The sequence below is a fragment of the Pseudophryne corroboree genome, chromosome 7, assembly GCF_028390025.1.
Source record: "Pseudophryne corroboree isolate aPseCor3 chromosome 7, aPseCor3.hap2, whole genome shotgun sequence".
NCBI lineage: Eukaryota > Metazoa > Chordata > Amphibia > Anura > Myobatrachidae > Pseudophryne > Pseudophryne corroboree.
In genome coordinates, this window is record NC_086450.1 from 498,513,043 (window position 1) to 498,536,216 (window position 23,174).

Genomic DNA, 23,174 nt, shown 5'->3' on the forward strand with positions numbered 1-23,174 from the left:
GAAAAACCGGAGTGTGTGTTACAGCCCTTAGGGTCCAATGCCGGATCCCACTTGGGAAGGACCCATTTCCAATCCCAGCTGGGATCTGGTGTTGGAGATGTGAACTGTCACTGCGCTTAGAGGACAGAGGTTGGGACCTATGTGCACTGTACTTACACTGTAACCTCATACCACCATTACCACACAACAGATCCCTGCTTTATATAGTTCATTTCTTCCATTACGTTTCAGTACAAATCCTCATTACAGCACGAAAAGGTAAAACTATGGCAATCTCCAACCACAGGAAATGTCACGTTACATACTTGAAGAGAGGACTGGGCTCTGTATAAGTAAATAAACACTTTATTAGATAAATGTGTGGACTCTTGAAAGTAATGTCACTAGTACCACCACTTGCTGGCCACCAATCACAAGCTCCTCTGATGTCCCTGCAGCAGCACCACCTATTAACTGCCAAAGTCCCTACAGGCTCCTGTGATGTCACTGCAGCAGCACCACTGAGTCACTACTGGTTTCTAATTTCACTGCAGGTTCTTGTGACACCACAGCAGCACCATCTGCCAGCCATTGAGTCACTGCAAGTTCTTCTGATGTCACTGCAGCAACACTACCTGCCGCTACAGTCCCCCACGTTGTCACTGTGTCAGCACCGCTATTGGTTTATGTTATAATACTGCAGCAGCGCCACCTGTCGGCTGCTAGATTCACATCTGGTTCCTGTGAGCCCCAGAGTCACAGGTCCCCATGACATCTCTGTAGGTTCCTGTGAGGCCACCTGGCCAGCACCATCTACAAGAGTCACTGCAGGTTCCTGTGGGTTCACTTGGGCAGCGCCACCTGCAGGCCGGCAGTCACTGTCGGTAACACTCCCTGCTGGCAGCCAGTCCCAGCAGGTTCCAGTGAGGTAACGTAGGCAGCGCCACCTGCCGGCCGCAAAAGTTACTGCACCCCCATGTGCTGTCACTGTAGCAGCGCCACCTGCTGGCCGCCAGTGCAATAACGTCCCCGGCACAGCGTCCATCCCCGCAGATCACAGCCCCGGGCAGGGCCGCTTAGCGGGCTCCGCCGCTACCTCTTCCCCCTGCTGCCGCCTCCTCAGCGCGGTCCCCGGTGCCTCGCTGCGCCCGCTGTCAGCGCCCTGAGCCCGGGCGTGCTTGTCGGTCCAGCTGCGGGCGTGCGCGGTGTAGGCCGCCCGGTCGTACTTGTACTCGCGGGCGATGTCGGCCATGAGCGGGTCCTCCGGGTTGGGCTCGCTCATCAGCAGCTGGATGGAGGTGAGCACCGAGCACAGGTTCAGCGCCGGCCGCCAGGCGCCCTTGGGCGGCGGCTTGAGGATGTCCAGGCAGATGCGGCCGGCCGAGTCGATGTTGGGGTGGTAGATGGGGGTGAGAAAGTGCACCCGGGGCGGCTCGAATGGGTAGCGCTCCGGCACGGCGATCTCCAGGCTGAACACGCCGCCCTCGTACGGCGAGCCCGGGCCGCCCACCACCTGCGCCCGCAGCTCGTCCAGTTTATCCCCGGGCTGCCAGCAGCTGGCCCCGGCCGGCGGCTCCGTGCTCAGCAGCTGCAGCTCCCGCCTCAGACGCGACTGGCGCTGCATCGTGGTTTCTCACAAGATGGCGGCGGCGGCGCTGAGGTAAGCCGCCATTTCATGACAGCCCGCCAAAATGCGGCTGTGACGTCGGCACAGGGGGGAGGGGCCGCCGTGTCACGCTGCCCGCCAAAATGTATCCGTGACGTCAGCACAGGGGGGAGGGGCCGCCGTGTCACGCAGCCCGCCAAAATGTATCCGTGACGTCGGCACAGGGGGAGGGGATGCAGTTTCATGCTGCCCGCCAAAACGCGACCGTGATGTCACCGCTGGGCGGGATCTGTGTGTCAGGTGTGTGTATAAAGCTGCTTGTATATACAGTATATCTATATATGTGTCATCAGTTTATACTATACTGCAGCATTGCTCCATGTCTGTGCACAAGCTGGCATACTGGCTGAGTGCTCGCCAGAGTTTCAATAACGTCCTAGTGGATGCTGGGGACTCCGTAAGGACCATGGGGAATAGACGGGCTCCGCAGGAGACTGGGCACTCCAAAGAAAGATTAGGTACTATCTGGTGTGCACTAGCTCCTCCCTCTATGCCCCTCCTCCAGACCTCAGTTAGAATCTGTGCCCGGCCAGAGCTGGGTGCTCCTAGTGAGCTCTCTTAAGCTTACTAAGAAAGAAAGTTTCTCTATCGTCCTAGTGGATGCTGGGGTTCCTGAAAGGACCATGGGGAATAGCGGCTCCGCAGGAGACAGGGCACAAAAAGTAAAGCTTTAGGATCAGGTGGTGTGCACTGGCTCCTCCCCCTATGACCCTCCTCCAAGCCTCAGTTAGATTTTTGTGCCCGGCCGAGAAGGGTGCAATCTAGGTGGCTCTCCTAAAGAGCTGCTTAGAAAAGTTTAGCTTAGGTTTTTTATTTTACAGTGAGTCCTGCTGGCAACAGGATCACTGCAACGAGGGACTTAGGGGAGAAGAAGTGAACTCACCTGCGTGCAGGATGGATTGGCTTCTTGGCTACTGGACATTAGCTCCAGAGGGACGATCACAGGTACAGCCTGGATGGTCACCGGAGCCTCGCCGCCGGCCCCCTTGCAGATGCTGAAACGAGAAGAGGTCCAGAATCGGCGGCAGAAGACTCCTCAGTCTTCTTAAGGTAGCGCACAGCACTGCAGCTGTGCGCCATTTTCCTCTCAGCACACTTCACACGGCAGTCACTGAGGGTGCAGGGCGCTGGGAGGGGGGCGCCCTGGGAGGCAAATGAAAACCTTTTTTGGCTAAAAATACCTCACATATAGCCTCCGGGGGCTATATGGAGATATTTAACCCCTGCCAGAATCCGTTAAGAGCGGGAGACGAGGCCGCCGAAAAAGGGGCGGGGCCTATCTCCTCAGCACACAGCGCCATTTTCCCTCACAGAAAGGCTGGAGGGAAGGCTCCCAGGCTCTCCCCTGCACTGCACTACAGAAACAGGGTTAAAACAGAGAGGGGGGGCACTAATTTGGCGTTAGAAATATATAAAAAAGATGCTATAAGGGAAAACACTTATATAAGGTTGTCCCTATATAATTATAGCGTTTTTGGTGTGTGCTGGCAAACTCTCCCTCTGTCTCTCCAAAGGGCTAGTAGGTCCTGTCCTCTATCAGAGCATTCCCTGTGTGTGTGCTGTGTGTCGGTACGTGTGTGTCGACATGTATGAGGACGATGTTGGTGAGGAGGCGGAGCAATTGCCTGTAATGGTGATGTCACTCTCTAGGGAGTCGACACCGGAATGGATGGCTTATTTAGGGAATTACGTGATAATGTCAACACGCGCCAAGGTCGGTTGACGACATGAGACGGCCGACAAACAATTAGTACCGGTCCAGACGTCTCAAAAACACCGTCAGGGGTTTTAAAACGCCCGTTTACTTTAGTCGGTCGACACAGACAGGGACACTGAATCCAGTGTCGACGGTGAATAAACAAACGTATTCCTTATTAGGGCCACACGTTAAGGGCAATGAAGGAGGTGTTACATATTTCTGATACTACAAGTACCACAAAAGAGGGTATTATGTGGGATGTGAAAAAACTACCGTAGTTTTTCCTGAATCAGATAAATTAAATGAAGTGTGTGATGATGCGTGGGTTCCCCCCGATAGAAAATATGGGCGGTATACCCTTTCCCGCCAGAAGTTAGGGCGCGTTGGGAAACACCCCTTAGGGTGGATAAGGCGCTCACACGCTTATCAGAACAAGTGGCGGTACCGTCTATAGATAGGGCCGTCCTCAAGGAGCCAGCTAACAGGAGGCTGGAAAAATATCATAAAAAGTATATACACACATACTGGTGTTATACTGCGACCAGCGATCGCCTCAGCCTGGATGTGCAGAGCTGGGGTGGCTTGGTCGAATTCCCTGACTAAAAATATTGATACCCTTGACAGGGACAGTATTTTATTGACTATAGAGCATTTAAAGGATGTATTTCTATATATGCGAGATGCACAGAGGGATATTTGCACTCTGGCATCAAGAGTAAGTGCGATGTCCATATCTGCCAGAAGATGTTTATGGACACGACAGTGGTCAGGTGATGCAGATTCCAAACGGCACAAAGGTGTATTGCCGTATAAAGGAAGAGGAGTTATTTGGGGTCGGTCCATCGGACCTGGTGGCCACGGCAACTGCTGGAAAATCCACCGTTTTTACCCTAAGTCACATCTCTGCTGAAAAAGACACCGTCTTTTCAGCTTCAGTCCTTTCGTCCCTATAAGAGTCATATCTGCCCAGGGATAGAGGAAAGGGAAGAAGACTGCAGCAGGCAGCCCATTCCCAGGAACAGAAGCGTTCCACCGCTTCTGACAAGCTCTCAGCATGAGGCTGAGACCGTACAGGACCCCTGGATCCTACAAGTAGTATCCCAGGGGTACAGTTTGGAATGTCGAGACGTTTCCCCTGCGCAGGCTCCTGAAGTCTGCTTTACCAAGGTCTCCCTCCGACAAGGAGGCAGTATGGGAAAAAATTCACGAGCTGTATTCCCAGCAGGTGATAATTAAATTACCCCTCCTACAACAAGAAAAGGGGTATTATTCCACACTATATTGTGGTACTGAAGCCAGAAGGCTAGGTGAGACCTATTCTAAATCTAAAAAAATTTGAACACTTACAAAGGTTCAAATCAAGATGGAGTCACTCAGAGCAGTGATAACGAACCGGGAAGAAGGGGACTATCTGGTGTCCCGAGACATCAGGGATGCTTACCTCCATGTCCCAAATTTGCCCTTATCACTAAGGGTACCTCAGGTTCGTGGTACAGAACTGTCACTATCAGTTTCAGACGCTGCCGTTTGGATTGTCTACGGCACCCCGGGTCTTTACCAAGGTAATGGCCGAAATGATGGTTCTTCTTCGAAGAAAAGGCGTCTTAATTATCCCTTACTTGGACGATCTCCTGATAAGGGCAAAGTCCAGGGAACAGTTGGAGGTCGGAGTAGCACTATCTCGGATACTGTTACAACAGCAGGGGTGGATTCTAAATATTCCAAAATCGCAGCTGATCCCGACAACAAGTCTCCTGTGCTTAGGGATGATTCTGGACACAGTCCAGAAAAAGGTGTTTCGCCAGGGAGTTATCCGAGCTAGTCAGGAACCTCCTAAAATCAGTGCATCATTGCACAAGGGCCATGGTAAAAAAATGGTGACTTCCTTCGAAGCAATTCCAGTCGGCAGATTTCATGCAAGAACTTTTCAGTGGGATCTGCTGGACAAATGGTCCGGATCGCATCTTCAGATGCATCAGCGGATAACCCTATATCCAAGGACAAGGGTGTCTCTCCTGTGGTGGTTACAGAGTGCTCATCTTCTAGAGGGCCGCAGATTCGGCATTCAGTTTTGGATGTTGGTGACCACGGAGGCCAGCCCGAAAGGCTGGGGAGCAGTCACACAAGGAAAAAATTTCCAGGGAGTGTGATCAAGTCTGGAGATTTTTCTCCACATAAATATAGCTAAGGGTAAATTTATAATGCTCTAAGCTTAGCAAGACCTCTGCTTCAAGGTCAGCCGGTATTGATCCAGTGGGATAAAACATCACGGCAGTCGCCCACGTAAATAGACAGGGCGGCACAAGAAGCAGGAGGGCAGTGGCAAAAACTGCAAGGACTTTTCGCTGGGCGAAAAATCATGTGATAGCACTGTCAGCAGTGTTTCATTCCGGGAATGGAAACTGGGAAGCAGACTTCCTCAGTAGGCACGACCTCCACCCGGCAGAGTGGGAACTTCATGGGGAAGTTTTCCACATAATTGTAAACCGTTGGGAATTACCAAAGGTGGACATGATGGCGTCCCGTCTGAACAAAAAACGGGACAGGTATTGCGCCAGGTTAAGAGACCCTCAGGCAATAGCTGTGGACGTTCTGGTAACACCGTGGGTGTACCAGTCGGTGTATGTGTTCCATCCTCTGCTTTTCATACCTAAGGTACTGAGAATTATAAGACGTAGAGGAGTAAGAACTATACTCATGGCTCCGGATTGGCCAAGAAGGACTTGGTACCCGGAACTTCAAGAGATGCTCACAGAGGACTTATGGCCTCTGCCGCTAAGAAGGGACTTGTTTCAGCAAGTACCATGTCTGTTCCAAGACTTACCGCAGCTGCGTTTGACGGCATGGCGGTGGAACGCCGGATCCTAAGGAAAAAGGCATTCAGGAAGAGGTCATTCCTACCCTGGTCAAAGCCAGAAAGGAGGTGACCGCACAACATTATCACCACATGTGGCGAAAATATGTTGCGTGGTGTGAGGCCAGGAAGGCCCCACGAAGAAATTTCAACTCGGTCGATTCCTGCATTTCTTGCAAACAGGAGTGTCTATGGGCCTCAAATTGGGGTCCATTAAGGTTCAAATTTCGGCCCTGTCGATTTTTCTTCCAGAAAGAATTGGCTTCAGTTCCTGAAGTCCAGAAGTTTGTCAAGGGAGTATTGCATATACAACCCCCTTTTTGTGCCTCCAGTGGCACTGTGGGATCTCAACGTAGTTCTGGGATTCCTCAAAACACATTGGTTTAAAACCAGTCAAATCTGTGGATTTGAAGCATCTCACATGAAAAGTGAACATGCTCTTGGACCTGGCCTGGACCAGGCGAGTGTCAAATTGGTGGTTTTTTTCTCAAAAAAGCCCATATCTGTTTGTCCATTCGGACAGGGCAGAGCTGCGGACTCGTCCCCAGTTCTCTCCCTAAGGTGGTGTCAGTGTTTCACCTGAACCAGCTTATTGTGGTGTCTTGCGCCTACTAGGGACTTGGAGGACTCCAAGTTGCTAGATGTGGTCAGGGCCCTGAAAATATAGGTTCCAGGACGGCTGGAGTCAGGAAAACTGACTTGCTGTTATCCTGTATGCACCCAACAAACTGGGTGCTCTTGCTTTTAAGCAGACTTTTGCTAGTTGGATGTGTAATACAATTCAGCTTGCACATTCTGTGGCAGGCCTGCCACAGCCAAAATATGTAAATGCCCATTCCACAAGGAAGGTGGGCTCATCTTGGGCGGCTGCCCGAGGGGTCTCGGCTTTACAACTTTGCCGAGCGGCTATTTAGTCAGGGGCAAACACGTTTGTAAAATCCTACAAATTTGATACCCTGGCTAAGGAGGACCTGGAGTTCTCTCATTCGGTGCTGCAGAGTCATCCGCACTCTCCCGCCCGTTTGGGAGCTTTGGTATAATCCCCATGGTCCTTTCAGGAACCCCAGCATCCACTAGGACGATAGAGAAAATAAGAATTTACTTACCGATAATTCTATTTCTCGGAGTCCGTAGTGGATGCTGGGCGCCCATCCCAAGTGCGGATTATCTGCATTACTTGTACATAGTTACAAAAATCGGGTTATTATTGTTGTGAGCCATCCTTTCAGAGGCTCCGCTGTTATCATACTGTTAACTGGGTTCAGATCACAGGTTGTACAGTGTGATTGGTGTGGCTGGTATGAGTCTTACCCGGGATTCATAAATCCTTCCTTATTGTGTACGCTCGTCCGGGCACAGTACCTAACTGAGGCTTGGAGGAGGGTCATAGGGGGAGGAGCCAGTGCACACCACCTGATCCTAAAGCTTTACTTTTTGTGCCCTGTCTCCTGCGGAGCCGCTATTCCCCATGGTCCTTTCAGGAACCCCAGCATCCACTACGGACTCCGAGAAATAGAATTATCGGTAAGTAAATTCTTATTATTTTAGTTAGGTTTTTTTATTTTCAGAGAGCTTCTGCTGGCAACAGACTCTCTGCTACGTGGGACTGAGGGGAGAGAAGCAAACCTACCTATCTGCAGCTAGGTTGCGCTTCTTAGGCTACTGGACACCATTAGCTCCAGAGGGATCGAACACAGGTACCTAACCTTGATCGTCCGTTCCCAGAGCCGCGTCGCCGTCCCCCTCGCAGAGCCAGAAGTACAGAAGAAGCATGAAGACATCGAAATCGGCGGCAGAAGACTCCTGTCTTCACTTAAGGTAGCGCACAGCACTGCAGCTGTGCGCCATTGCACCTGCCGCACACCCACACACTCCGGTCACTGTAGGGCGCAGGGGGGGGCACCCTGGGCAGCAATTAAGATACTTGATGGCAAAAATAGACATATATACAGTCAGGCACTGTATATATGTACGAGCCCCCGCCATTTTTACATATAAGAAGCGGGACGGAAGCCCGCCGCTGAGGGGGCGGGGCCTTCTTCCTCAGCACACCAGCGCCATTTTCTCTTCACAGCTCCGCTGGAAGGACGCTCCGCTGCAGTATACAGGTGCAATAGAGGGTAAAAAAGAGAGGGGGGGCACATAAATTTAGGCGCAGAGGTATATAAAACAGCAGCTACTGGGTAAACACTAAAGTACAGTGTAATCCCTGGGTTATATAGCACTGGGGTGTGTGCTGGCATACTCTCTATCTCCCCAAAAGCCTTTGTGGGGTCCTGTCCTCAGTCAGAGCGTTCCCTGTGTGTGTGCGGTGTGTCGGTACGCCTGTGTCGACATGTTTGATGAGGAAGGATACGTGGAGGCAGAACAAGTGCAAACAAATGTGGTGTCGCCCCCGACGGGGCCGACACCTGATTGGATGGATATGTGGAAGGTGTTAAATGATAATGTAAGCTCCTTGCATAACAGATTGGATAAAGCTGTAGCCTTGGGACTGTCAGGGTCTCAACCCATGCCTGATCCCACAGTGCAGAGGCCGTCAGGGTCTCAAAAGCGCCCAATATCCCAGTTAGTTGACACAGATGTCGACACGGAAAAGGAAAGAGGCTGCACCATGCAGCTAGTTCCCAGGAACAAAAGTCCTCCCCGGCTTCCACTAAATCCACCGCATGACGCTGGGGCTCCACAGGCGGAGCCAGGAGCCGTGGGGGCGCGTCTCCGACATTTCAGCCACCAGTGGGTTCGCTCACAGGTGGATCCTTGGGCTATACAAATTGTGTCTCAGGGATACAAGCTAGAATTCGAGGTGACGCCCCCTCACCTAAAATCGGCCTTGCCAGCTTCCCCCATGGATAGGGAGGTAGTGTTGGCGGCAATTCACAAACTTTTTCTCCAGCAGGTGGTGGTAGAGGTTCCCCCCCCCCCTTCAACAGGGAAGGGGCTACTATTCCACTATGTTTGTGGTACCGAAACCGGACGGTTCGGTCAGACCCATTTTGAATTTAAAAACCCTGAACATTTATCTGAAGAAATTCAAGTTCAAAATGGAATCGCTCAGAGCGGTCATTGCAAGCCTGGAAGAGGGGGATTTTATGGTGTCTCTGGACATCAAAGATGCTTACTTGCATGTCCCCATTTATCCACCTCATCAGGAGTACCTCAGGTTTGTGGTACTGGACTGTCATTACCAATTCCAGACGTTGCCGTTTGGCCTGTCCACGTCACCGAGAATATTTACCAAGGTGATGGCGGAAATGATGGTGCTCCTTCGGAAGCAAGGGGTTACCATTATCCCATACTTGGACGATCTCCTCATAAAGGCGAGGTCCAGGGAGCAGTTGCTGTTCAGCGTAGCACACTCTCAGGAAGTGTTGTGTCAGCACGGCTGGATTCTGAATATTCCAAAGTTGCAGCTGATTCCTACGACGCGTCTGCCCTTTCTGGGCATGATTCTGGACACAGACCAGAAGAAGGTGTTTCTCCCGGCGGAGAAGGCTCAGGAGCTCGTGACTCTGGTCAGAGACCTCCTAAAACCAAAACAGGTGTCGGTGCATCACTGCACGCGAGTCCTGGGAAAGATGGTGGCGTCATACGAAGCCATTCCCTTCGGCAGGTTCCATGCGAGGATCTTTCAGTGGGATCTGCTGGACAAGTGGTCCGGATCGCATCTTCAGATGCATCGGATGATCAGAGATAAATTTAGTATGGAACCGCTCTAGTCTAACAATCTAAACGAGGTATAAGAATGACATCAAAGATGAAAAACCAATATACATGTAGTTGACAAGTGAGTTTTAAACTGCTAATGATTGGCGGTGCTCCCAGGAATTTTGTAGATTGGACTACAATTGAAGAGGAGAGAAAAGACAAAAAACCCTTGTTTGGGAGCACTCATTTGTAATAATTGATATGATATAAATGGAAGAAAAATGATGAAATGAGATAAAACTTAACCTTTAATTATTTCTCTGACGTCCTAGTGGATGCTGGGAACTCTGAAAGGACCATGGGGAATAGCGGCTCCGCAGGAGACTGGGCACAACTAAAGAAAGCTTTTAGGTCACCTGGTGTGCACTGGCTCCTCCCACTATGACCCTCCTCCAAGCCTCAGTTAGATTTTGTGCCCGGCCGAGGTTGGATGCACACTAGGGGCTCTCCTGAGCTTCTAGAAAGAAAGTATATAATTAGGTTTTTTATTTTACAGTGAGACCTGCTGGCAACAGGCTCACTGCAGCGAGGGACTAAGGGGAGAAGAAGCGAACCTACCTGCTTGCAGCTAGCTTGGGCTTCTTAGGCTACTGGACACCATTAGCTCCAGAGGGATCGACCGCATGGAACTGGCCTTGGTGTTCGGTCCCGGAGCCGCGCCGCCGTCCCCCTTACAGAGCCAGAAGCAAGAAGAGGTCCGGAAAATCGGCAGCAGAAGACATCAGTCTTCACCAAGGTAGCGCACAGCACTGCAGCTGTGCGCCATTGCTCCTCATGCACACTTCACACTCTGGTCACTGAGGGTGCAGGGCGCTGGGGGGGGGGGCGCCCTGAGCAGCAATAAAAACACCTTGGCTGGCATATATATCACAATATATAGCCCCAGAGGCTATATATGTGATAAATACCCCTGCCAGAATCCATAAAAATGCGGGAGAAAAGTCTGCGAAAAAGGGGCGGAGCTATCTCAGCACACTGGCGCCATTTTCTCTTCACAGTGCAACTGGAAGACAGCTCCCCAGGCTCTCCCCTGTAGTTTTCAGGCTCAAAGGGTTAAAAAGAGGGGGGGCACTAAATTTAGGCGCAATATTGTATATACAAGCAGCTATTGGGAAAAAATCCCTAAATTATATAGCGCTCTGGTGTGTGCTGGCATACTCTCTCTCTGTCTCCCCAAAGGGCTGTGTGGGGTCCTGTCCTCAGTCAGAGCATTCCCTGTGTGTGTGCGGTGTGTCGGTACGGCTGTGTCGACACGTTTGATGAGGAGGCTTATGTGATGACAGAGCAGATGCCGATAAATGGGATGTCGCCCCTGTGGGGCCGACACCAGAGTGGATGGATAGGTGGAAGGTATAAACCGACAGTGTCAACTCCTTACATAAAAGGCTGGATGACGTAACAGCTATGGGACAGCCGGCTTCTCAGCCCGCGCCTGCCCAGGCGTCTCAAAGGCCATCAGGGGCTCAAAAACGCCCGCTCCCTCAGATGGCAGACACAGATGTCGACACGGAGTCTGACTCCAGTGTCGACGAGGTTGAGACATATACACAATCCACTAGGAACATCCGTTACATGATCCCGGCAATAAAAAATGTGTTACACATTTCTGACATTAACCCAAGTACCACTAAAAAAGGGTTTTATGTTTGGGGAGAAAAAGCAGGCAGTGTTTTGTTCCCCCATCAAATGAGTGAATGAAGTGTGAAAAAGCGTGGGTTCCCCCGATAAGAAACTGGTAATTTCTAAAAAGTTACTGATGGCGTACCCTTTCCCGCCAGAGGATAAGTTACGCTGGGAGATATCCCCTAGGGTGGATAAGGCGCTCACACGTTTGTCAAAAAAGGTGGCACTGCCGTCTTAGGATACGGCCACTTTGAAGGTACCTGCTGATAAAAAGCAGGAGGCTATCCTGAAGTCTGTATTTACACACTCGGGTACTAGACTGAGACCTGCGGATAGTGCTGCTGTAGCGTGGTCTGTAACCCTGTCAAACAGGGATACTATTTTGCGAACATAAGACGTCGTCTTATATATGAGGGATGCACAGAGGGATATTTTGCCGGCTGGCATCCAGAATTAATGCAATGTCCATTCGGTCAGGAGGGTATTAGAGACCCGACACTGGACAGGTGATGCTAACTTTAAAAGGCACATAGAGCCTTATAAGAGTGAGGAATTGTTTGGGGGTGGTCTCTGGGACCTCGTATCCACAGCAACAGCTGGGAAGGAAAATTTTTTACCTCAGGTTTCCTCACAGCCTCAGAAAGCACTGTATTATCAGGTACAGTCCTTTCGGCTTCAGAAATGCAAGCGTGTAAAACGAGGGAAGAGGGAAAAAGCTGCACCAGTCAGCCAGTTCCCAGAATCAAAATTCTTCCCCCGCTTCCTCTAAGTCCACCGCATGACGGGGGGGCTCCACAGGCGTAGCCAGGTACGGTGGGGGGCCGCCTCAAAAATTTCAGCGATCAGTGGGCTCGCTCACAGGTGGATCCCTAGATCCTTCAAGTAGTATTTCAGGGGTACAAGCTGGAATTCGAGGCGTCTCCCCCCCGCCGTTTCCTCAAACCTGCCTTGCCGACAACTCCCTCAGGCAGGGAGACTGTGCTTGAGGCAATTCACAAGCTGTATTCCCAGCAGGTGATAGTCAAGGTGCCCCTACTTCAACAAGGACGGGGTTACTATTCCACATACCGAAACCGGACGGTTCGGTGAGACCCATTTTATATTTGAAATCCTTGAACACATACATAAAAAAAAAAATTCAAGTTCAAGATGGAATCGCTCAGGGCGATTATTGCAAGCCTGGAGGAGGGGGATTACATGGTATCCCTGGACATCAAGGAGGCTTACCTACATGTCCCCATTTACCATCCTCACCAGGAGTACCTCAGATTTGTGGTACAGGATTGCCATTACCAATTCCAAACACTGCCGTTTGGACTGTCCACGGCACCGAGGGTCTTTACCAAGGTAATGGCATAAATGATGATACTCCTTCGAGAAAGGAAGTTTTAATTATCCCGTACTTGGACGATCTCCTTATAAAGGCGAGGTCCAAGGAGCAGTTGCTGGTCGGAGTAGCACTATCTCGGGAAGTGCTACAACAGCACGGATGGATTCTATACATTCCAAAGTCACAGCTGGTTCCTACCACATGCCTACTGTTCCTGGGGATGGTTCTGAACACAGAACAGAAAAAAGTGTTTCTCCCGCAGGAGAAAGCCAAGGAGCTGTCATCTCTAGTCAGAGACCTCCTGAAACCAAAACAGGTATCGGTGCATCACTGCACACGAGTCCTGGGAAAAATGGTAGCTTCTTACGAAGCAAAATTCCATTCGGCAGGTTCCATGCAAGAACCTTTCAGTGGGACCTCTTGGACAAGTGGTCGGGATCGCATCCTCAGATGCATCGGCTGATAACCCTGTCTCCAAGGACCAGGGTATCTCTACTGTGGTGGCTGCAGAGTGCTCATCTTCAAGAGGGCCGCAGATTCGGCATACAGGACTGGGTCCTGGTAACCACGGATGCCAGCCTTCGAGGCTGGGGGGCAGTCACACAGGGAAGAAATTTCCAAGGACTTTGGTCAAGTCGGGAGTCGTCCCTACACATAAATATTCTGGAACTGAGGGCCATTTACAATGCCCTAAGTCTGGCAAGGCCTCTGCTTCAAAACCAGCCGGTACTGATCCAATCAGACAACATCACGGCAGTCGCCCATGTAAACCGACAGGGCGGCACAAGAAGCAGGATGGCGATGGCAGAAGCCACAAGGATTCTCCGATGGGCGGAAAATCACGTCTTAGCACTGTCAGCAGTGTTCATTCCGGGAGTGGACAACTGGGAAGCAGACTTCCTCAGCGGACACGACCTACACCCGGGAGAGTGGGGACTTCATCCAGAAGTCTTCCAACTTTTGGTAAACCGTTGGGAAAGGCCACAGGTGGTATTACGCCAGGTCAAGGGACCCTCAGGCGATAGCTGTGGACGCTCTAGTGACACCGTGGGTGTACCAGTCAGTTTATGTGTTCCCTCCTCTGCCTCTCATACCAAGGGTACTGAGAATAATAAGAAAACGAGGAGTAAGAACAATACTCGTGGTTCCGGATTGGCCAAGACGAGCGTGGTACCCGGAACTTCAAGAGATGATCTCAGAGGACCCATGGCCTCTGCCGCTCAGACAGGATCTGCTACAGCAGGGGCCCTGTCTGTTCCAAGACTTACCGCGGCTGCGTTTGACGGCAGAGCGGTTGAACGCCGGATCCTGAAGGAAAAGGGCATTCCGGAGGAAGTCATTCCTACGCTGATTAAAGCCAGGAAAGATGTAACTGCAAAGCATTATCACCGCATATGGCGGATGTATGTTGCTTGGTGTGTGGCCAAAAAGGCCCCAACAGAGGAATTTCAACTGGGTCGATTTCTGCATTTCCTACAAGCAGGAGTGACTATGGGCCTAAAATTAGGCTCCATTAAGGTACAGATCTCGGCTCTGTCGATTTTTCTTCCAGAAAGAACTAGCTTAACTACCTGAAGTTCAGACGTTTGTTAAGGGTGTGCTGCATATTCAGCCCCCTTTTGTGCCTCCAGTGGCACCTTGGGATCTCAACGTGGTGTTGAGTTTCTTAAAATCACATTGGTTTGAGCCACTTAAAACCGTGGATCTAAAATATCTCACGTGGAAAGTGGTCATGTTATTGGCCTTGGCTTCAGCCAGGCGTGTGTCAGAATTGGTGGCTTTGTCATGTTAAAGCCCTTATCTGATTTTCCATATGGATAGGGCAGAATTGAGGACTCGTCCCCAGTTTCTCCCTAAGGTGGTATCAGCTTTTCACTTGAACCAACCTATTGTGGTGCCTGCGGCTACTAGGGACTTGGAGGATTCCAAGTTGCTGGACGTGGTCAGGGCCTTGAAAATTTATGTTTCCAGGACGGCTAGAGTCAGGAAAACTGACTCGCTATTTATCCTGTATGCACCCAACAAGCTGGGTGCTCCTGCTTCTAAGCAGACTGTTGCTCGCTGGATTTGTAGCACAATTCAGCTGGCGCATTCTGCGGCTGGACTGCCGCATCCTAAATCAGTAAAAGCCCATTCCATAAGGAAGGTGGGCTCATCTTGGGCGGCTGCCCGAGGGGTCTCGGCTTTACAACTGTGCTGAGCTGCTACTTGGTCAGGGGCAAACACGTTTGCAAAGTTCTACATATTTGATACCCTGGCTGAGGAGGACCTAGAGTTCTCTCATTCGGTGCTGCAGAGTCATCCGCACTCTCCCGCCCGTTTGGGAGCTTTGGTATAATCCCCATGGTCCTTTCGGAGTTCCCAGCATCCACTAGGACGTCAGAGAAAATAAGATTTTACTCACCGGTAAATCTATTTCTCGTAGTCCGTAGTGGATGCTGGGCGCCCGTCCCAAGTGCGGATTGTCTGCAATACTTGTACATAGTTATTGTTAACTAAAGGGTTATTGTTGAGCCATCTGTTGAGAGGCTCAGTTGTTTTCATACTGTAAAACTGGGTATGGTATCACGAGTTATACGGTGTGATTGGTGTGGCTGGTAAGAGTCTTACCCAGGATTCAAAATCCTTCCTTATTATGTCAGCTCGTCCGGGCACAGTGTCCTAACTGAGGCTTGGAGGAGGGTCATAGTGGGAGGAGCCAGTGCACACCAGGTGACCTAAAAGCTTTCTTTAGTTGTGCCCAGTCTCCTGCGGAGCCGCTATTCCCCATGGTCCTTTCGGAGTTCCCAGCATCCACTACGGACTACGAGAAATAGATTTACCGGTGAGTAAAATCTTATTTTCTTGAATAAAAAAGAATAAATGTAAAATAATTTTAGGACTCGTGTCTGATGTTTGGAAAACGGAACTTGTTTAACCTTTTTAGCAAATGAGGTACAAGATAATTGAGAAAAGTGAAAATATCAGAAAGGATGTATTTAATGGATACCATATGGTTCTAATGAAATAAAGGTATCCAGGAGAATCACTGTACATGCCTTAGAATGTAGGTGTGAATGGTAGCGTGATATGGTAGAAATGTTAGGCTAAAGGTTGAGGTGAAAAAGGAAGATAGAGGAAAGATATCTTTTAGGAGAAAAGGGCCCACTGCACCTGGTATTCTCAGGAGGTTTCCCTTCCTAATACTGACCAGGCCATGCCTGCTTAGCTTCCGAGATCGGACAAGATCGGGCGTATTCAGGGTAGTATGGCCGTGGGCCGTTGTCTGAAATGGAAGAGAGAGAAGAAAAAAGGGGAGAAGGGAGAGGGGAAATCCACTCCTAATATCTGTACTGTACATAAATCAGAACCATGAATAGTCCGGGAGGGTTTTTCCAGAAGCAGGAGTATGAAAAGCGTTTGAGATTTTTCCTTTAAAAGGCCCACTGCACCTGGTATTCTCAGGATGTTCTTCCTAGTACTGACCAGGCCATGCCTGCTTAGCTTCCGAAATTGGACAGGATCGGGCGTGTTCAGGGTAGTATGGCCGTGGGCCGATATAGAGGAGATATGAATGGAATGGAAAGATACACAATCTCTGCTTTCTGTACTTCGCACTCAAACAAGGCTATAAATAGTCTAAAATGGTATTTCCAGACAAGGGTGTGTCAGGATGATTGAGAATGTCTGAGGAAATAGGAAGGGGTTTAGATCTATATAGTGAGACACTAAATATATTGATAGAGATAGAGTGTTATAGATGGAGTATTGCAGATAATAAGCTCACATGAGAATAATGAAAAATAAGAATTTACTTACCGATAATTCTATTTCTCATAGTCCGTAGTGGATGCTGGGAACTCCGTAAGGACCATGGGGAATAGCGGCTCCGCAGGAGACTGGGCACAAAAGTAAAAGCTTTAGGACTACCTGGTGTGCACTGGCTCCTCCCCCTATGACCCTCCTCCAAGCCTCAGTTAGGATACTGTGCCCGGACGAGCGTACACAATAAGGAAGGATTTTGAATCCCGGGTAAGACTCATACCAGCCACACCAATCACACCGTACAACCTGTGATCTGAACCCAGTTAACAGCATGATAACAGAGGAGCCTCTGAAAAGATGGCTCACAACAATAATAACCCGATTTTTGTAACAATAACTATGTACAAGTATTGCAGACAATCCGCACTTGGGATGGGCGCCCAGCATCCACTACGGACTATGAGAAATAGAATTATCGGTAAGTAAATTCTTATTTTCTCTGACGTCCTAGTGGATGCTGGGAACTCCGTAAGGACCATGGGGATTATACCAAAGCTCCCAAACGGGCGGGAGAGTGCGGATGACTCTGCAGCACCGAATGAGAGAACTCCAGGTCCTCCTCAGCCAGGGTATCAAATTTGTAGAATTTAGCAAACGTGTTTGCCCCTGACCAAGTAGCTGCTCGGCAAAGTTGTAAAGCCGAGACCCCTCGGGCAGCCGCCCAAGATGAGCCCACCTTCCTTGTGGAATGGGCTTTTACAGATTTAGGCTGTGGCAGGCCTGCCACAGAATGTGCAAGCTGAATTGTACTACAAATCCAACGAGCAATAGTCTGCTTAGAAGCAGGAGCACCCAGCTTATTGGGTGCATACAGGATAAACAGCGAGTCAGATTTCCTGACTCCAGCCGTCCTGGAAACATATTTTTAGGGCCCTGACTACGTCCAGCAACTTGGAGTCCTCCAAGTCCCTAGTAGCCGCAGGCACCACAATAGGCTGGTTCAAGTGAAATGCTGAAACCACCTTAGGGAGAAATTGAGGACGAGTCCTCAATTCTGCCCTGTCCGTATGAAAAATTAGGTAAGGGCTTTTATAGGATAAAGCCGCCAATTCTGAGACACGCCTGGCTGAAGCCAGGGCTAACAACATTACCACTTTCCACGTGAGATATTTTAAGTCCACAGTGGAGAGTGGTTCAAACCAATGTGATTTTAGGAACCCCAAAACTACATTGAGATCCCAAGGTGCCACTGGAGGCACAAAAGGAGGCTGTATATGCAGTACCCCCTTGACAAACGTCTGAACTTCAGGAACTGAAGCCAGTTCTTTCTGGAAGAAAATCGACAGGGCCGAAATTTGAACCTTAATGGACCCTAATTTTAGGCCCATAGACAGTCCTGTTTGCAGGAAATGTAGGAAACGACCCAGTTGAAATTCCTCTGTAGGGGCCTTCCTGGCCTCGCACCACGCAACATATTTACGCCAAATCCGGTGATAATGTTGCACGGTCACATCCTTCCTGGCTTTGATCAGGGTAGGGATGACTTCATCCGGAATGCCTTTTTCCTTCAGGATCCGGCGTTCAACCGCCATGCCGTCAAACGCAGCCGCGGTAAGTCTTGGAACAGACAGGGTCCCTGCTGAAGCAGGTCCTTTCTTAGAGGTAGAGGCCACGGGTCCTCTGTGAGCATCTCTTGAAGTTCCGGGTACCAAGTCCTTCTTGGCCAATCCGGAGCCACGAGTATAGTCCTTACTCCTCTCCTTCTTATGATCCTCAGTACCTTGGGTATGAGAGGCAGAGGAGGGAACACATACACTGACTGGTACACCCACGGTGTTACCAGAGCGTCCACAGCTATTGCCTGAGGGTCCCTTGACCTGGCGCAATACCTGTCCAGTTTTTTGTTGAGGCGGGACGCCATCATGTCCACCTTTGGTTTTTCCCAACGGTTCACAATCATGTGGAAGACTTCTGGGTGAAGTCCCCACTCTCCCGGATGGAGGTCGTGTCTGCTGAGGAAGTCTGCTTCCCAGTTGTCCACTCCCGGAATGAACACTGCTGACAGTGCTATCACATGATTTTCCGCCCAGCGAAGAATCCTTGCAACTTCTGTCATTGCCCTCCTGCTTCTTGTGCCGCCCTGTCTGTTTACGTGGGCGACTGCCGTGATGTTGTCTGACTGGATCAGCACCGGCTGACCTTGAAGCAGAGGTCTTGCTAGGCTTAGAGCATTGTAGATGGCCCTTAGCTCCAGGATATTTATGTGGAGTGATGTCTCCGGGCTTGACCACAAGCCCTGGAAATTTCGTCCCTGTGTGACTGCTCCCCAGCCTCTCAGGCTGGCATCCGTGGTCACCAGGACCCAGTCCTGAATGCCGAATCTGTGGCCCTCTAGAAGATGAGCACTTTGCAACCACCACAGGAGAGACACCCTTGTCCTTGGTGACAAGATTATCCGCTGATGCATCTGAAGATGCGACCCGGACCATTTGTCTAGCAGATCCCACTGGAAGGTTCTTGCGTGGAATCTGCCGAATGGGATTGCTTCGTAAGAAGCCACCATCTTTCCCAGGACCCTTGTGCATTGATGCACTGAGACTTGGCCTGGTTTTAGGAGATTTCTGACTAGTTCGGATAACTCCCTGGCTTTCTCCTCCGGGAGAAACACCTTTTTCTGGACTGTGTCCAGGATCATCCCTAGGAATAGGAGTCGGGTAGTCGGGATCAGCTGAGATTTTGGAATATTGAGAATCCAACCGTGCTGGCGCAGCACTATCTGAGTGCTACCCCGACTTCCAACTGTTCCCTGGATCTTATCAGGAGATCGTCCAAGTAAGGGATAACTAAAACTCCCTTTTTTCGAAGGAGTATCATCATTTCGGCCATTACCTTGGTAAAGACCCGGGGTGCCGTGGACAATCCAAACGGCAGCGTCTGAAACTGATAGTGACAGTTCTGTACCACAAACCTGAGGTACCCTTGGTGAGAAGGGCAAATTGGGACATGTAGGTAAGCATCTTTGATGTCCAGAGACACCATATAGTCCCCGTCTTCCAGGTTTGCAATCACTGCTCTGACTGACTCCATCTTGAATTTGAACCTTTGTATGTAAGTGTTCAAGGATTTTAGGTTTAAAATTGGTCTCACCGAGCCGTCCGGCTTCGGTACCACAAATAGTGTGGAATAGTACCCCTTTCCCTGTTGTAGGAGGGGTACCTTGATTATCACCTGCTGGGAATACAGCATGTGAATGGCATCCAATACTGCCTCCCTGTCTGAGGGAGACGTCGGTAAAGCAGACTTTAGAAAACGGCGAGGGGGAGACGTCTCGAATTCCAATTTGTGCCCCTGAGATACCACTTGAAGGATCCAGGGGTCCACTTGCGAGTGAGCCCACTGCGCACTGAACTTCTTGAGACGGGCCCCCACCGTGTCTGCTTGTAAAGCCCCAGCGTCATGCTGAGGACTTTGCGGAGGCGGGGGAGGGCTTTTGTTCCTGGGAACTGGCTGTTCGTTGCAGCCTTTTTCCTCTCCCTCTGCCACGGGGCATAAATGAGGCGCCTTTTGCCCGCTTGCCCTTATGGGGCCGAAAGGACTGCGCCTGATAATACGGCGTCTTCTTAGGTTGAGAAGCTACCTGGGGTAAAAATGTGGATTTTCCAGCAGTTGCCGTGGCTACCAGGTCTGATAGACCTACCCCAAATAACTCCTCTCCCTTATAAGGCAATACTTCCATGTGCCTTTTAGAATCCGCATCACCTGACCACTGCCGCGTCCATAAACCTCTTCTAGCAGAAATGGACAGCGCGCTAACTCTTGATGCCAGTCGGCAAATATCCCTCTGTGCATCACGCATATATAGAAATGCATCCTTCAAATGCTCTATAGTCAGTAATATACTGTCCCTATCTAGGGTATCAATATTTTCAGTCAGGGAATCCGACCACGCCAGGCCTGCACTGCACATCCAGGCTGAGGCGATTGCTGGTCGCAGTATAACACCCGTGTGAGAGTATATACATTTTAGGATATTCTCCAGCTTTCTATCGGCAGGTTCCTTGAGGGCGGCCGTATCAGGAGAGGGTAGTGCTACCTGTTTAGACAAGCGTGTGAGCGCTTTATCCACCCTAGGGGGTGTTTCCCAACGTGCCCTATCCTCTGGCGGGAAAGGGTACGATGCCAATAACCTTTTAGGAATTATCAGTTTTTTATCAGGGGAAACCCACGCCTCATCACACACTTCATTTAATTCCTCGGATACAGGAAAAACTACAGGCAGTTTTTTCTCACCAAACATAATACCCTTTTTAGTGGTACTTGTATTATCAGATATATGCAATACATTTTTAATTGCTTCAATCATGTAACGTGTGGCCCTAGTGGAAGTCACGTTTGTCTCATCATCGTCGACACTGGAGTCAGTATCCGTGTCTGTGTCTGCCATTTGAGGTAACGGGCGTTTTAAAGCCCCTGATGGCGTTTGAGACCCTTGAACAGGCACAAGCTGAGTAGCCGGCTGTCTCATGTCGTCAACTGTCTGTCGTAACGAGCTGACACTATCACGCAATTCCTTCCATAAGCTCATCCACTCAGGTGTCGACTCCCCAGGGGGTGACAACTGTATAATAGGCAATTGCTCCGCCTCCATCTCATTTTCCTCAAACATGTCGACACAATCGTACCGACACACCGCACACACACAGGGAATGCTCTGATAGAGGACAGGACCCCACTAGCCCTTTGGGGAGACAGAGGGAGAGTATGCCAGCACACACCAGAGCGCTATATATAAACAGGAATACCACTATAAAATGTGCTTTTCCCTTTATAGCTGCTGTTAGTATCAAAACTGCGCCAAATTAGTGCCCCCCCTCTCTTTTTTACCCTTTTCTGCAGTGCAGGACTGCAGGGGAGAGTCAGGGAGACGTCCTTCCAGCGGAGCTGTGATGGAAAATGGCGCCTGTGTGCTGAGGAGATAGGCTCCGCCCCCTTCTCGGCGGCCTTTTCTCCCGCTTTTTTGTAAGTTCTGGCAGGGGTTAAAATACATCCATATAGCCCTGGGGGTTATATGTGGTGTATTTATGCCAGCCAAGGTGTTTTACATTGCTGCTCAGGGCGCCCCCCCCTAGCGCCCTGCACCCTCAGTGACCGGAGTGTGAAGTGTGCCTGAGTAACAATGGCGCACAGCTGCAGTGCTGTGCGCTACCTTGTTGAAGACTGATGTCTTCTGCCGCCGATTTTTCCGGACCTCTTCTTGCTTCTGGCTCTGTAAGGGGGCCGGCGGCGCGGCTCTGGGACCGAGCTCCGAGGCTGGGCCTGTGTTCGGTCCCTCTGGAGCTAATGGTGTCCAGTAGCCTAAGAAGCCCAATCCACTCTGCACTTCAGGTGAGTTCGCTTCTTCTCCCCTTAGTCCCTCGATGCAGTGAGCCTGTCGCCAGCAGGTCTCACTGAAAATAACAAAACTAAAACTTTCACTAAGAAGCTCAGGAGAGCCCCTAGTGTGCACCCTTCTCGGCCGGGCACAAAAATCTAACTGAGGCTTGGAGGAGGGTCATAGGGGGAGGAGCCAGTGCACACCAGGTAGTCCTAAAGCTTTTACTTTTGTGCCCAGTCTCCTGCGGAGCCGCTATTCCCCATGGTCCTTACGGAGTTCCCAGCATCCACTAGGACGTCAGAGAAAGATTATGTACTGTATATATAAATGTATCTGCTCCTTAAATTAAGAGATATCAATTGGTAGATAAATTCAGAGCTGGCTCGTGGATGGTTAAATGACAACTAACACTGTAATTGCTAGTCCCCTAAAATGAAACCAGATGAGTAATCATATGCTAGTATGGAGCTCAAGGCTGGCTCACAGATAATGCATATGGCCTTATAGTGTCCTTTTATAGAAAAATGAATATGAATAAAGAGAAAATATAGTGAAAGAATGGGAAAAATTGACGGGAAAAATTAATAAAAAATAATAAATAATAATAACAATGGAATCAAATGCTATCATAAATACACTTGTATAGCGAAATCAAGGTTAAATACCTAAATCTAGTAAATGAACCTTTGGGGCATTGGCGGGGAATGAGTACAGTAGAAATAATTTGTTGTCCTGTTAGGACAATACTGTACAGGTTATTTCTGCAGATATAGTATAGTTACTGTAGAAAAAACAATGTTCTAAGAAAGAGGAGAATACAGTGGTACATGGTGGTCTGGTGTCTGTTACCACTGTCACTGAGTACGCGGTCAACACTTAACAAAATGATAATAAACACAAATTAAACCCTGGTGGTCTGGTGACAATTACCACAACACTGGTGGTCTGGTGTCAGTTACCGCAGCTACAAAGTGTGCGGTCAGTGTTTGGCTGAGGATAAATTCCCATTAAGCCCGGGTGGTCTAGTGTTAGTTGCTGCAGCACAATTGAAACCCTGGTGGTCTAGTGTCAGTTACCGCGGCCGCAAGGTATGCGGCTGATGCTGTCCTGGTCTCCTCTCCCGAAGTCCCGCTACAGTGGTGAGCGCGGCCGCCCGCTTCCGGACTGGGCGTAGCCGCGATGACGTCACTATGGACG

The 23,174-nt window shown here is 50.0% G+C and overlaps 1 protein-coding gene and 1 pseudogene across 1 annotated transcript; both read right to left on the reverse strand.

The window, feature by feature from the left end:
* Positions 1–329: 329 nt before the first annotated feature.
* On the reverse strand, positions 330–1,680 carry UBE2T (ubiquitin conjugating enzyme E2 T). Its single transcript, XM_063935221.1, has one exon. The coding sequence runs from the start codon at positions 1,601–1,603 to the stop codon at positions 1,034–1,036; it is 570 nt and encodes a 189-aa protein (XP_063791291.1). The 5' UTR covers positions 1,604–1,680; the 3' UTR covers positions 330–1,033.
* Positions 1,681–16,000: 14,320 nt separating this feature from the next.
* Positions 16,001–16,118, reverse strand: LOC134947060 (5S ribosomal RNA; annotated as a pseudogene).
* Positions 16,119–23,174: the final 7,056 nt, after the last annotated feature.